The sequence below is a fragment of the Scophthalmus maximus genome, chromosome 14, assembly GCF_022379125.1.
Source record: "Scophthalmus maximus strain ysfricsl-2021 chromosome 14, ASM2237912v1, whole genome shotgun sequence".
NCBI lineage: Eukaryota > Metazoa > Chordata > Actinopteri > Pleuronectiformes > Scophthalmidae > Scophthalmus > Scophthalmus maximus.
The window spans coordinates 21275001-21289192 of record NC_061528.1 but is presented as its reverse complement, the minus strand read 5'-3'; the positions used below and the strand labels follow the sequence as shown (position 1 = coordinate 21289192).

Below are 14192 nucleotides of genomic sequence, written 5' to 3'. Positions count from 1 at the left end.
CCCACAAAAAAAAACAGAAGTGGAGGCGGGGGGAAATACTTGAGAGGGTGGGTAACTTCAGATGGTATCTCCCCTTCTGCATCATCTGAGCCGTCAGAGACAATCACAGACTGTGTGTGGCACACTCGCTCACCCTGATCCTGAGCCAAGGCGGCGCAAAATTAATTTTGATCCAAGCGATATGCACCAGGCCAAGCCATGTGTCCACGCCCAGTGAGGACCCCACACCCAAGGCCATCTACATCCATCTACTCTCCTTCTTTTACTTTGTGCCCTCTTGCAGTGCCTCACTTACAAGGCGGCTAAATCAACAAGAATGTCAATACATCAAGCTCTCCCTCTTATGTGCTACGCCTGCAAAGCTATGTGAACTTGTTCAGTCTGATAGCAGGCAAAAGTTAACGTTCCTCTGTCACTGTTCATCACTCAGATACCACGGAATGGTTGTTTTCGCCTTCACTTCTTCCGCCAGGCATGTGTTGGGAGAAGAGTGGAAGAGTGGAGCATTGTTTTCCTTTCGCACACTCAGGGAGGCTGTTGAAACCTGAAGGCTATCAGCGGTATTCATCTTAACCCCAGTAAATAAGAAATCGTTTCTGTGATGAATGCGCAGTATAAGGGCCACTGTAAGGAAACGCAACTTGGAAAGATCACTTTGAGAAAAAAAAGGCATAAGCTGCAAGCACAAATTTGCAGTGTTTGAACAATAATATTTTCTGATACAAAATACAACATTTTGAGATCAAAATCAGAACAAAAAAGTTCTTATTTGATATTTGCAATATTTCAAGAAAAAAAACACACTAATTTCTGACATTAAAGTCGCAAATCTGCGGGAAAAAAACCTTCCTGAGAATTAAGTGGTAAATTTACAAGATGAAACTCCAGAAAAAAGTCGAAAAAATGGTGTTTTGTTTTTCAAGGAACTATCGCGTCAGGATCACCACAGATGCTGCTTCGTGCCGTGTAACAAGCACAGACGCTTTAATCGGCTTCATTGTTTTATACAACTAATCTGCAATCTATCATCCAAGGTCCGATGACGTCATCACATAATACTTACAAATGTGGATTTACCTTCGGTAGAGATCTGTAGACAGAGTAGATTGAAATATAGCTTTTCTACAAAGTATAATTTGATTAGGTCATCCACTGCAGGTTTTTTGTCGTAAATTTACCAGTTTTTAATCTCAGAGAAAATTCGACTTTAATGTCTGCGTTCCTTTCTCGAAATATTACCCCCCTCCCTATTTTTTTCTACAATGGCCCTAATACGCCGTCTTAAATTGTTCTGTTCTTGTGATATAACATCTTTTTTTTCTTACTTTGACCTTTACTTTCGAGACTTTTTTATATATATACTTTTTTGCTATTTCCTATCATTTTATTAATGCTTAAAACATTACAACTCTATCCCCAAATCATTTTTCTCCAAGTTCCAACTCTGACTTACATATTGTACTTCCTTCTTAAAATATGATTACTTATTTCTAATATGTTTGTCTTAAAGTAATTCTTTTCACCCAAAATAGTGGAATTTATCACATTTAAATTTTTCTCATATGACAACTTCTTTCTCAAAATAAGCCTTTTTATTTTTGGAAATGTATTATACAATGCAACTTTTTTTCTTCAAAAACTTTGCCTTTAAATTAGGATATTGTTCTCCAAATATTACAACTCCTGTCTCAGATCAACATTGTTTATTTCCTTAAAATAATTGTTTTCTTTCCGAAAACCTTACAGTACTTTGATTTAAATCTCAAATATTTATGTCCTTAACATTGGCCTTAATATAATTTTGATAAAAATTCCTCATTCCACCTGTGCTGGTGTACCCGGCCTCTCGCCAAATGTCAGCTGCGATTGGCTCCAGCCCGCCTGCGATCATAAAGTAATATAGATATTGGATGAATGGATGGATGGAGGGATGGACAGTCCTTATTCCAAATTCTTTCCATGTGTGCCACACACACACACACACACACACACACTGTGTGTATATATCTTTAAGATGGCCAGACACACGTAAGACTCACAAACACTCAGGCGTTGCCAGATTAAAACACAAGAGCATCAGTTGTTTTTCTATTATTGAAACATCTGTCAACAGCTCCTTTGTTGTATTTACTCCATACCAAAAGGACTTTCCCATGAGGTCATACAAAGACACACACACACACACACACATTCTCTCACACACAGCAGGGGATGTTAATGCCCTGACAACATTGTCATTTCTTCAACACTGACAATGCGGGGTGAAATTAATCAGAAATGACCTAGAAAGAGAACAAAAAACAACAGTCACGTTCGGGGTATCTGGGGCGCACGCCTGCTACAGTTTGTCCCCGTCAGGTTTTCATTCACAAAAACAGTCTTCCACACATCAGTGTCTCTGAAGTTTACTCCTTTAGCGTGGCCGCTATCACCACATCCAACTGCTCTAACCCCAAAAACATGCAAAGCCATTGTTCTTCAGTTATGCGTTCGCTCTCGACAAAGGTCTCTCTCTTCTTTTGATGGTTTTTCTGAGTCTTCTTCACTCTGACTCAGGCACCCCCCCCCCCCCCCCCCTTCTTCTCTTTCTCCTCCTCCTCCCTGCATATTTTGGTGTTGTGTTTTTGGTATGCTCATGAAAAGGCCCACAAAGACGGTACAATGGGGCACCTGCCCGAATAATGAGCCCTCAGTGAGAAATGCAGCTGGGGCTGGGAGTCATACAGGAACGCTGATGATGGCCCCGCTTTAAAGTGGTCAGAGATGATCCCCAGCCACACCTTATATCCCCCTGGCTGGAATTTCCCCTCTGACACACGCACACACGCACACACACACACACACACGCACACGCACACACACACAGGGCACAGGGAAACAACGTCGGAGATAAACATGCTTGGCTCTTATTTTTTCCCCCTTGTGTCGTGTTTGTCAGAAAGGAGTAATGGTGTTTGTCTTCTCCTCTTGAGTGCGTGACTAGGTCCATTCACAAACGCTGCCACCGCCGCCGCGAGGCCTATCAGTTGGCGGACTTATCACATACACTATGTCACTTGAATGTGGACAGAAACTATGCTCCTCAGAGACAAAAGCCAGACTGTTTACACACCGGTTCTACATTTAACTCCCAAGCGCGCACAAGATTCCTTTCCCTTTTAAAGGGTTGTGAAAAAAAAAATGCCTTCGTCGGTCCAAAATACGTCAGTAAGCTAAATTTAGATAGTCAACAGGTTTTTTTGAGGGGGGGCAAACAACAGCAAAAACGTCCAAAGGCATGAATAATATGGAGATGGAAAGGAGAATTTGGTAGGGGGGCCACCAAATATGTTGGGAGCATTCTGTTGGAAGGTTCACTTAAGTCCAAAATAATACTGTTCATACCCAACGTTATCAGAGTTACATATTAATCCTTTCATTTGATGCACATTGATCGAACACCAATGTATCGACAATTCGACTTTAATGTCTGCGTTCCTTTCTCGAAATATTACCCCCCTCCCTATTTTTTTCTACAATGGCCCTAATACGCCGTCTTAAATTGTTCTGTTATTGTGATATAGCATCTTTTTTTTCTTACTTTGACCTTTACTTTCGAGACTTTTTTATAGTGTCATGATTTAATTATTTTGATATCATGACTTTTTATTAATATCATTATTATACAATTTTGTTCACTGAATAGCTGTTTCAGTTTTTCAACAAAGACGAGCATTTGCTGCCTTTCTCTCATCACATCCCTTTACATTGAATATCTTGCGGGGTGTCCTGTGTGCTGCACACTATCAGACAACCGAAGACATCGGCTCGGCTTCTGGGAAACTGCGATGTTGTTCCAAACTTCTGCCCGTGTCTCAGATTGTGTCAGCAACTCAAATGGGTCTGGTGCTGTGCTCACTGACAGCTGGTTGCCTGGCTGGGAAAAACAACCGCGCCAATCAACAAGTATACTTTTTGGCTGGGAATCTTTGTACAGTTGGAGCCCCCACCCACTCAGTTTTTTTAATAAACCCCTGTTACATTGTGGACAACAAGGCTAAAAGAGACATTATAGTCTCAACGACAGAAAGAAAAAGAAATTCAAAGGAATGGTGCAGATTAATAGGTGAGAACAATCTGCACCGTTCCTCTCCAGCCCCCTACCGCCTCCACATGTCCCCATCCATCCCCAGTGTCTGGCTCTCATACAGCCAGCGCCCTGTTGCTCAACTTCTGCACTAAAGGTGAGCGGAGGTGATTCCTATAGCCTTGCGCTAGCCACGGCAGACAACACAAATGAGGGCTTTGTGGCCCCTGAGTGTGCCTTCTGTACTGTGGGAGTCGGGAGGTCAGGATGGTGGAAGGCGGGGTGAGGAGGTGAGAAGGTTTACGGGCTGACGGGGAGATATAGCTCTGGGGGGGGGGGGGGGATTTTGGTGACAAGGCTTCAGTTGTTTTTCTAAACTGGGCAGGAACAACCCTGACATTATGACATTGTGGACTCACAAAAATACGCGCGCACAACACACATGGTGCCACTTTGACCCCGTCACCTCCTTCACGATAGCGTTCAGGAGGGAGGAAATGTAATGACTGATCTGGTAACAGCCCGGAGAGGCCGTGCTCATGCTATCAGAAACCAAAAGTAAGAGCTGGTGCCGGTGTCGTGTACTCTGGATCAGAGGGCCTCTGACTGAATCTGAGCGGAGGATTATTCCCATGTTGAGAAGTCACATAACAAAGCCACGGGTTCACTGTTAAATTGGTTAACTGATTAATGAAGCTGCAGCTCTGCACAAAGTGAAATCCAACAAAAAGCATTTTTCGCTGATTTGATTAGCGCAGCAGAGCAACAGAAAGTGGAGAAAAGAGAAAACTTTGAGGCAGCAATGCAGAATGTGGTCATAAAGAATTTTTGGATTACTTATGTTTTATGATCATTAGTGCACAAAAATATGCTTTCAAGTTGAAAAGCCTTTTTTCTCCTCCAGTAATCCGCCTGAGAGAGAGAGAGAGAGACAGAGAGCTTGCAGGGACCACAGTCCATGTTGCTGCAAAGGTCAAAATGTCACTTTTAGTTGTAGGAAGGAGTAAACAGGGCCGGAATAAGCCTCCTGTCTCAAGGGGCCCTCGCCATAAATCCTTAGAATAAGAGTGTCTTTACATGATCCTTAGAAGCTGAAACAAAGGGTCCGGCTTTGACCGCCAAGAATAGAAATCATGTTGTATTCACTCGGTGTACCGAAGCTGTCAACCCTGTGTGAAGGGCCGGTATCACAGGTCAAGGAGAAAACGTCTGTGAGGTACTCGGATACCGTTGAAATTGAAATTGAAATTGAAGAGTACATCTCTCTAAGCACCACTGATGGAGGCTGTGTGAGCGATCGGAGAAAATTCACCACTGACACATACCTCCAGGCCGCGGGGCCAAAAAAACGAGCGACGCGAAGCAGAAGAATGCTGGGACCCCGGGCGACGGACACTCGTAAAATTGAATGCAGACCAGGCTGATTTGTAAGAATGAATGCTATTGGGGTGATAAACCATTTGACCCCGTCAACTTGGCGTAGAAGGGCAATGGGACGATATTTGCTTAAGCTGATAAGAAGAGGTTGTAGAGGGTTTCTGTGTGTGTGTGTGTGTGTGTGTGTGTGTGTGTGTGTGTGTGTGTGTGCGCGCGTCGATATTTGTGTTTGGTGTCTTGTTTATAGTGCATACAGCCAGCCTGACTTTGGGAAGGAGCACATGTGAGCGAGAGCGCAGGTATGTATACACACACTCGTCTGCACGAGAGCGGGGCTAAGCGCTGGATTTGTACGTATATGCTCCAAGTGATTATTGGCGCAAGGAGTATGGATGCACATCATGTGATGGTGTTGTTTGTCTAAGTGAGTGTGTGGCCCCCGACTGCAGTCATGAACAGCAGTGTGCTTAATGGCCTGCAGCTCTCGCTCGGCATCATTAACATTCCAGCTGTGGAGATTCTGGCATGCGCCGGGAAGCATGACAAGACAGCTACACATCTCCCTCTGCCTGCCTCCCTCGGCACAGGCTGCCGTCTGTCCGGAGAGGGGTGGGCTCCACCGAGGAGAGCAACAACGGCCTCGGTCGCGACAAATCATTTCTCCCCCTGGTTCGCCTGCACGTCAATCACGCGCGCCAGAAGAATCGCTTTGTTTTCTTCCCTCCTGTTTTCGCCTCTCTGAGAGACGCTTCTCCCGCCGCTGCTGCAGACTCATCCAGCCAGCTCCAGGCGAAGTTCTTCACACTGATCCCTCCCTGACATGTTATTTGCCCAGCAGGCAAACAAATCTCACAGCACTCCTTGGCACATCCTAATGGATACATTTGGAGCAATTATCTGGCTGATATATTTTTTTTATTATAGGGACTCATGGTGTGTTTTGATGGGTGAGTCTCGCAGAAACATTACATGGAATCCCGCTGTTGGTAGGTGTTGGCACTAGCAGACGCTCAGTCCGACATGACTTGTGCAGTTGCACAAAGTGTGGTCACGCTGCTTAACCCACCTTGAGAAATAGAAACATTGCGAGAAGCGAAGCAGGGGGAAACCGCTCTGATGTAACGCTGCGTAGCTGAACGCAGTTCACACTACACACACACGAACAAAATAATACGCAATTATCTACATGCACATGCAAACACATAAGTGCACCAATAAACACTGCAGCCAAGAAGGAATCAAGGGCTACCGATGCCAGTGGAGCTGTTAATCACGGTTGTAATTACTGTTCTATATGGCTCCAACTTAAGAGCGACACTCGGTCCCAACTGACACCGGGGAGGGAAGTTTTATGTTTCAACCAGTATAGACGAAGACTCGAGTGCGTGTGTGTTTTTCTTGCCGTACTCAGTTACTTGAGCCCCACCTTTTTGTTTTGGGAGCTATCAGGCCAAAGCACCCTCCGTCAGAAAGGAACACAGCAGCTTCAGAACTGATTTCAGGCCCATCCCAAGAGAAACACACACACACACACACACACACACGTCTTGTGCCGCCAAAAAGAATTTAAAGTTACAACATGTTTAAGAAAAACATTTTATTTTACATAAACTGTACAGATGGAATTTATTTGACTAAATGATTCTTATACAGGAACTAAAAATAACTTTCTTATTAAATAGAAAACTGAAACAAAAATAGAATTAAAGATGAAAAATGAAGTGTTGCTTATTGTACAAAACAGAGAGTGAAAATAGAGCTAAGAAATGAAAAATCATATATCGTACCCTGATACAGTGGTAGGCCTTTTGCAAATAATCAAAAACAGTATTGTACACAATTACTCAATGGCCTTGCCATCTTAGTACAATAGCTAAAATCTTGGCCTCTTTGGTTCCATTAATTAAAATACATTTGAAACAAAATTCAATTTTACTTCTATAAAAATAACATTTCAATGGCAGTTTTTGTTTCACTAATCCTGCAACTTTTCAGTGCAAACATCACAACAATCATTCGCTTTGGAGAGGAAGCGAAAGATTACATTTCAAGTATTGATAAAGAGTTGAGGACTGGAGAGAGAGAGAGAGAGAGAGAGAGAGAGACAGAGAGAGAGAGAGAGAGAGAGGAGGAGAGAAAGAGAAAGTCGCAAAGAGAATTGAGTCTAATGTAGAGAATGTTGAGTATGGGTATAGGTTACTATACATTGCATAGCTCATGTGGCACTTATTACGCGATAGGACAGGACACTCAGTACCCCTTGGAAGGCATTTCTTTATACAAGTGCTATTCAGGGCGTGCATTTCAGTTTCTGCAAGTGCTGCACTGCACTGTGGTGACACACTGGGTTGAAGCTAGAGTCTCCGTGTCCGTAGGCCCCCCACTTCTACAGAGACTCAGGGCCCAGGAAGAAGCAGTTCTCTCTCTGTCGCTCCCAGCGCACAAGTGAAGTGCACTTATGAGATCTATCTTCACCTGGTTGTCATGGTAGCAGGGGCCTGCAGCACTCTTGACAGGCAGGAGGTTTAGGTTGAGGGCCGCAGTCAACAGCAAGAATGACAACAGCAGCAGCAGCAGCAGCAGCAGCTCCGTGGAGGGCTTTGTTTTGCCACTGTGATGCTGCGCAGTGTATAATCCTGCAAGGCATTAAGCGCTGCCGCTGTCTAATTCCACCAGAGAGGACAGTCAGACTGCGTCTGTCGGCATAGAAGCGAAGTGCTGGTGTTCTGAATTGTATAAGCTGATGAATTGTCAGTGCTTTATAAAAAAACAAAAGTCATGTCATGTGCTTAAAGTATTTAAGGGGGTCGGAGGAGCGGGGTTGGGAGTGTGGGGCCAGTGAAGCCAATCATGTCATCGGCTGATCCTGTCACTTTCCTTAAGCGCTTTTTTATCTTCATTCAAGAGGAGATTATGGGCCATTATTTTTTGACTAGAAATGGCAAACTAGAGAAAAATATCATTTGGTGATAACGTTCCCTTCTCATCCCACTGCCGACCAGCTGGACAGCAAGCATGTCGTTCAGTCAGATAAATACACACGCTCGCACAAGCAGGTGTGAACACACGCATGCACCCATGGGCCCAACACTGACACTTGCATTTGCTAGATTGCACCAGTGCGTGTGTGTGTGTGTGTGTGTGTGTGTGTTGCTTGCTCATACAGTAGGTATAGATATATTGTATATGTGTACCGTACAATAACGTCCTGTTTGTACAAAAGGCCTTTCTGACTGTTGCAAGTTCAGATAACGAAGAGTCAGTGTGGACTCAGGCACAGCCGCACTCCTCCACAATCATGTTGGGCACGTCTCTCTTGACGATGTTGTACTCATCGTCGAAGTAGAGCATGGACATAGTACTGAGCTTGGTGGGGATGCAGCAGGAGTTGACTGAGCCCGGGCTCATCCCTCTCATGCGGTACTGGTTCACTACTGCAGTGTGGAAGGATGAGGCCGAACCCGGCACTCCTGCCATGTAGGCCGGGCAGTTGCCCTCACAGTAGTTGCCATAATAACCGGCTGGTGCAATGATCCAGTCATTCCAGCCAATGAGGCGGAAGTCTATGTAAAACTGTTGCCGACAGCATAAGCCCCCACTAGTGCCGTCACACTCCAACCCCCGCTTACGAATGCGGTGCTTTCCATCCATCTGCCGTGCGCGCACCACCAGGAAGGGCCGGTGGGACGGATCACCTGGGTCCACCAGCACCGGTGCCACGCCCGCTGTCTCACAGCCATCACAGTGGACCTCCAAGTCCTGCCTCCGGCTGCCTTTTCCGAATACAGCCCGCACGGCCTCGGAGAGGGGGAAAGTATGCCAGCCGCTGCGTTTCAGGTCCACCCGCTTCTCCACCAGAGCCCAGCGGCCTGTTCCCCCTCCACCACCGCCTCCCTCTGCACCACTCGGAACCCCGGCCTCCTGGTAGTGGATTTTGACCGTCACCTTCCTCCGGAAGCCCTTCTCAGGACCAGCTGGTAGCACGCGGAAATAGAGCCACAGGTTGGCCTGGGCCGCGTACAGATTCTGGTTGCCCTCGTTGGAGATGAGGAAGTATAGACTGGTCTTGGCGGATGCGTGCCCATCTGTTGGAGACAAACAAAGGAACCGTTTACTCTCAATGGTCCATGTAAACACAATGGTCATTATGGCTTTCATCAGTATATAGTTTTCTTAGTTGTCATGAAGATGGCTCACATGACCGCGACCTGAGGTGGGTCTCTTGAACCCATTTCTGCTATTTCAAGAGACTGTTTGACACACACACACACAGACACACACACACACACACACACACACACAGCATATGTGTCCACCCCCACCCACCCAACAGCCAAGAATGGCACAGCTTTGTCTTTAAAGATCTGTTTTGCCCTTGTTTTCTCCATTCTCCCTCAATCACTGTGTCAGGTGACCTCCCGAGGGAGCTCCTGATAGGCCAGCTGTGACAGGCCAGTTCTGGGATCAGGCCCAGTTGGCCGCAGATCCAGTTTTGTAAGTGACAGGGCCAAAAAGAGTGAGAGACAGAGAGAGAGAGAGGGGTGGGGGGTGGTGGGTGGAGGCAGGAGAACAGAGAGAAGGAAGATGAAGCAAAGGAGGAAGGATGCAAGTGGAAAAGGTGGGAGGGTGGCGGACACGGCCAAGGGCCCGGGGGGTTCAATGAGTTCACTGTTAGTGCCCAACCTGAACCCCACCCCCACCCTACCCCACCCCCCTCCATCCAGTGTAAGCACCCTGAGAGTGACAGCACAAAGCCCCCTGTGAGGCACTGGGAGACAGCCGCGCTGCAGCCCGGCATTGAAATGCGCGGCCTCACAGCAAAAAGCATGATGAGGCAAAAATAAATGCCATTTACATGACACTGGCCACTTTCCACAGCCCCACAATGAAGAGATCCTGGGTGTCTAAAGGTGGCAGTGGGCTCTCCCTAGCACTATTTTGTTTCCTTATTTTTTTTCTTCTAAGCCTAATGATGTCTTCCAAATTACCCCGAGGTAACTTGAAAGGCTTCTATTTCTGGAGATTTGGTACAATGTGCTCAAGGAGAGCAGCGCCTTTGAAAGCAGCTAAATGACTTTGTTTGCCCACTGATTAGTGTGTGTCAGTGTCAACAGGTGGCCACCAAAGACGGGCCCCCCTCTTAAAGGCGCCTCACGCCTCTTCCTCCTGTAAACCACGGCTTTACATTCACTCGGGGACCTGTTCAGACCAGCTCTCCACTCCGAAAGCATGTCAGCTGGGAGCTCAAGCTCTTCACACACACACACACACACACACACACACACACACACACACACGCACGCACGCACACACACATTTCCATCCGTCCATGCCATGCACAACTGACACACACCCAACCCCACGGTAAGCGAAACATCAAGTATCAGCCTTCTCAATACCAAAGACTGCGGGTAAAGTATCAAGTGCACAGTGTGTACGCAGTGAAATCCATCTGGAGTGATTGACATACCTGCGACTGCTGTAAAGGCCCCTTAGGGCTACAAGTAACTACCCTCACCTCATTCGGTGCCGTGCGTCCCTACTTGCCTCAACAGCTCCGAGCTCAGAAGCAGCGGCATCGCGCAGCAACTAGCACACGGTGACAGTGTGATAAACAGATAGGGTGAAGTCATGGACGTACTGTAACCGCACAGCTGTTCGCTGGATCAGACGACTCGGTTACAACTTAAATAGTGCGATTGTTTCCCATTACACAAACTCACGTGCAGTTGAAACCTTTCGTGTCACAAGCCGGAGGGTGTGCCTGGCTCAGTGTTTGACAGTTTTGGCATTCTGACACATTGACTAATGTGAAACCGTAATACCAGTGATGTTATTATACAGTGGCTGCAACTGACTTTAAAATATCATTACTGAATCTTCTCTTAAATGTCTGAAATCAGTGAAAGGTGCACATCGCGATTTTCGAAAGCTCAGGATGATACCAGCGGGGTTCGTTTTGTTCGGCCGCGATTCAAAAGCCAAAGATTTTTAATTTCATGTCACACGAGACAAACGCAAAAAATCCTCAAAATACACCTCACAACAACCAACACACAAAATAAAAATTTGGATTAACAACATTTCACCTCTGATTCATAGCCATGCTTTTTATGAACCATAAAACAATGAAAGGGGTTGTAACAGATGTTTAAATCTATGAACGCACTTGGACTGTACCACACCGTACTAAATGCAATGCGGTACTAAGTGAAATGATAATATTTGAAAGTAAAGCGCCTAAATGGAGGTAAAGCTGAGATCAACTACATATACGGTTTGATCTACAAACTGAGCCCACCTCAAGGTCACTTTAGAAGCTGCTCTGGAGCTTTCAGTCATATATCGTGTGATCCACATCAGAAGTGTTTGCCAGTTACCACAGAATGGAAGATGACCAGATTTCTGTTCCCGTCAAACACCTACGACGCCGGAACAACTGGCAAGTTCCATCTGCTGATGAAGATCATGGCGTGTGATTGACAGAAACAGCCGCTGGATTGAACCTTTGGATGAGACTTCTTTATCCAGTGCTGTTGAAAAGTCAAGAACGAACAGCCAACCCAGTCTACAGATCTGATATGAAAGTGAATGGTGAATTTTATATAGGCTACACCTATATCACTAAACCCAGCTGCTATGGATATGATGTATATGAATGATTGACAGAGCAGAGCATTGAGGACCACTCAGACACCTTCAGCATCCCTTCTACTGTATGTTTTCTTTACGCTGCATACAAGTGTGATCGTATGGCATCCTCAGTACTGAGCACGTACATCAACATGCCACATGACTTATTCCAACTGAGCTCCTCCTTAGGAACGAATTGTTCTTTTCATCCAGTATTGGCTGGCCCTGACACGCCTCACCTGACCCCGCAGTGGAAAGGTTGCAAGTGAGTATCGGCTGGAGGACACCTGGGTGGGCTCTGGAGGATAAAGAGCTGCTTCAGCGTGTCTCCACCTGCGCCACCGAGTCAGGGAGGAGGCCATGGAAGCAGGCAGGCAGGCAGCTCCGGAGCTCATTACTCAAAGCCGCTGTCGACAAAGACCACACGGGGCGGAGGGACAAGGGCTCAGCACAGAGCATTTGTGGCGCTAACTTGAGCAGAGGTGTGTGCACGTATGACAGCCATCCCTCCCTCGGGCCTGAGTCTCAGCTCTTGAGGAATTCGACAAAGGGTGAGGAGGTGTGGGGAGGATGGAAGGGGTAGGGATGAGACACTGGACTTTTGGCCGGAGGTGAAGCTTTACTATGGTGGCATTTTTTGTTCCATAGATCCTCCATAGCATCACAAGCTACACAGAGGCAGCGAGGCCCGTTGACAACAACACACACTTGTGAGTGAATGTGGAAAGTGTCTGGACCAGGTCCAGGAGTGCCATGACTGACAGCTCCTCATGAAAGAGTTGTGTCCTGAAGTAAACCTGCCAACTGATCCACTGGGAGAACTGGGCCGGAGTTAATGACCTCCCATAATGAAGTCTTAATTCCATGTCTTGGACCCCTCGCCACAAGTTCACTGGGTCCAAACGGCTACAGCAAGCAATCAAGATGCACCGATCTAAACTTCTCCACCGACTCCTCTCTCTTTCGCCCTCCCTCCTTCCCTGCATGTGTTCCTCGCTCCGCTCCCGTGGATACGGGACACAGAATCCCTCAGCGAGGACACATGGGACCATGTCAGGGGAGAAGGGAGATTGGCATTGACTCCCTCACCTGCCCATGGGCCCCTTGGCAGACCTCATACCTCTGCGCTACTGCAACCGGAGATAAGAAGCCGAGGTTAACCCTGTGCTTAGGGGAAGCAGAGGACATATGCTGACCTCCCTGGTTCACACATACACAAAGCACATAAACACCTATCCACATCCATTTGTTGGCTCGATGTTGGCTAAACACATGCCAACCTCACCCCCCAACCCGCCCAGTCCTAAACTGTGACAACAATTCAGGCTCCCTCATGCTTGGGGGGACAAGCTCCCCTGGCTTCAGAGCTTTCTGGAGACCTTGCCTCTGAGCCATGCCCCGGCTGGCAGCATCTGATCTTGGGGGCGTGAGCCAGTTGGCCAGGAGGCAGACGGGGTCTAGGGAGCAGGGACCCGAGCCAGCTCCATGGTACAATGCCACACAAACGCTCAAAGGTGTGAGGAAGAATGGAACTAGAAAAAAAACAGAAGGAGAAGAAGGAGAAAAGCAAAGGAGCCCAGCGATCCTTTAGAACGACAAAAGCATTCTTTACAACACTGCAATATGGGCACACACACACACACACACACACACACACACGGCCCCCCCAACACCAGTACCATACCGCTCCACCCACACTCGCCCCATCCATCCCTGCACGGACTCAAATGTCTCATGCATTATTCTGAGCAATATCTTTTGTTTTCTCTGCTTTTTTTCTTTCTTTTTCGTAACGTTGACATGCTGTGTTCAGCAGGAACACAGTGCTCTTATAATAATTGCCTGGCTTTTGTTCCCTTGTTATGAGGGTGCTCAGATCATTCCCATTGGAAGGCAGGACCCAGCAGTCCATTCAAGCTAATTGTACCAGCAGGGCCAATGGGAAAAGACAGGATGCTGTGTGTGTGTGTGTGTGTGTGTGTGTGTGTGTGTGTGTGTGTGTGTGTGATCAGGACATCCTATTTTGGTGTCTTTAATTGTATGTTTTCTTTTTGCTTAACTAACAGTTTGTGTCAAAGATGTTCTCACAGCACTAAGTGACAATTATTGGATTCTG

The 14192-nt window shown here is 46.7% G+C and overlaps 1 protein-coding gene across 1 annotated transcript in view; it reads right to left on the bottom strand.

The window, feature by feature from the left end:
* Positions 1-7057: 7057 nt before the first annotated feature.
* The window catches only part of inhbb (inhibin subunit beta B), a 9183-nt gene continuing 2048 nt past the window's right edge, over positions 7058-14192 (bottom strand). The window contains exon 2 of the mRNA XM_035604734.2: positions 7058-9528. Coding sequence (XP_035460627.1) covers positions 8714-9528 — 815 coding nt within the window. The 3' untranslated portion in view covers positions 7058-8713. The remainder of the gene's footprint in view (positions 9529-14192) is intronic.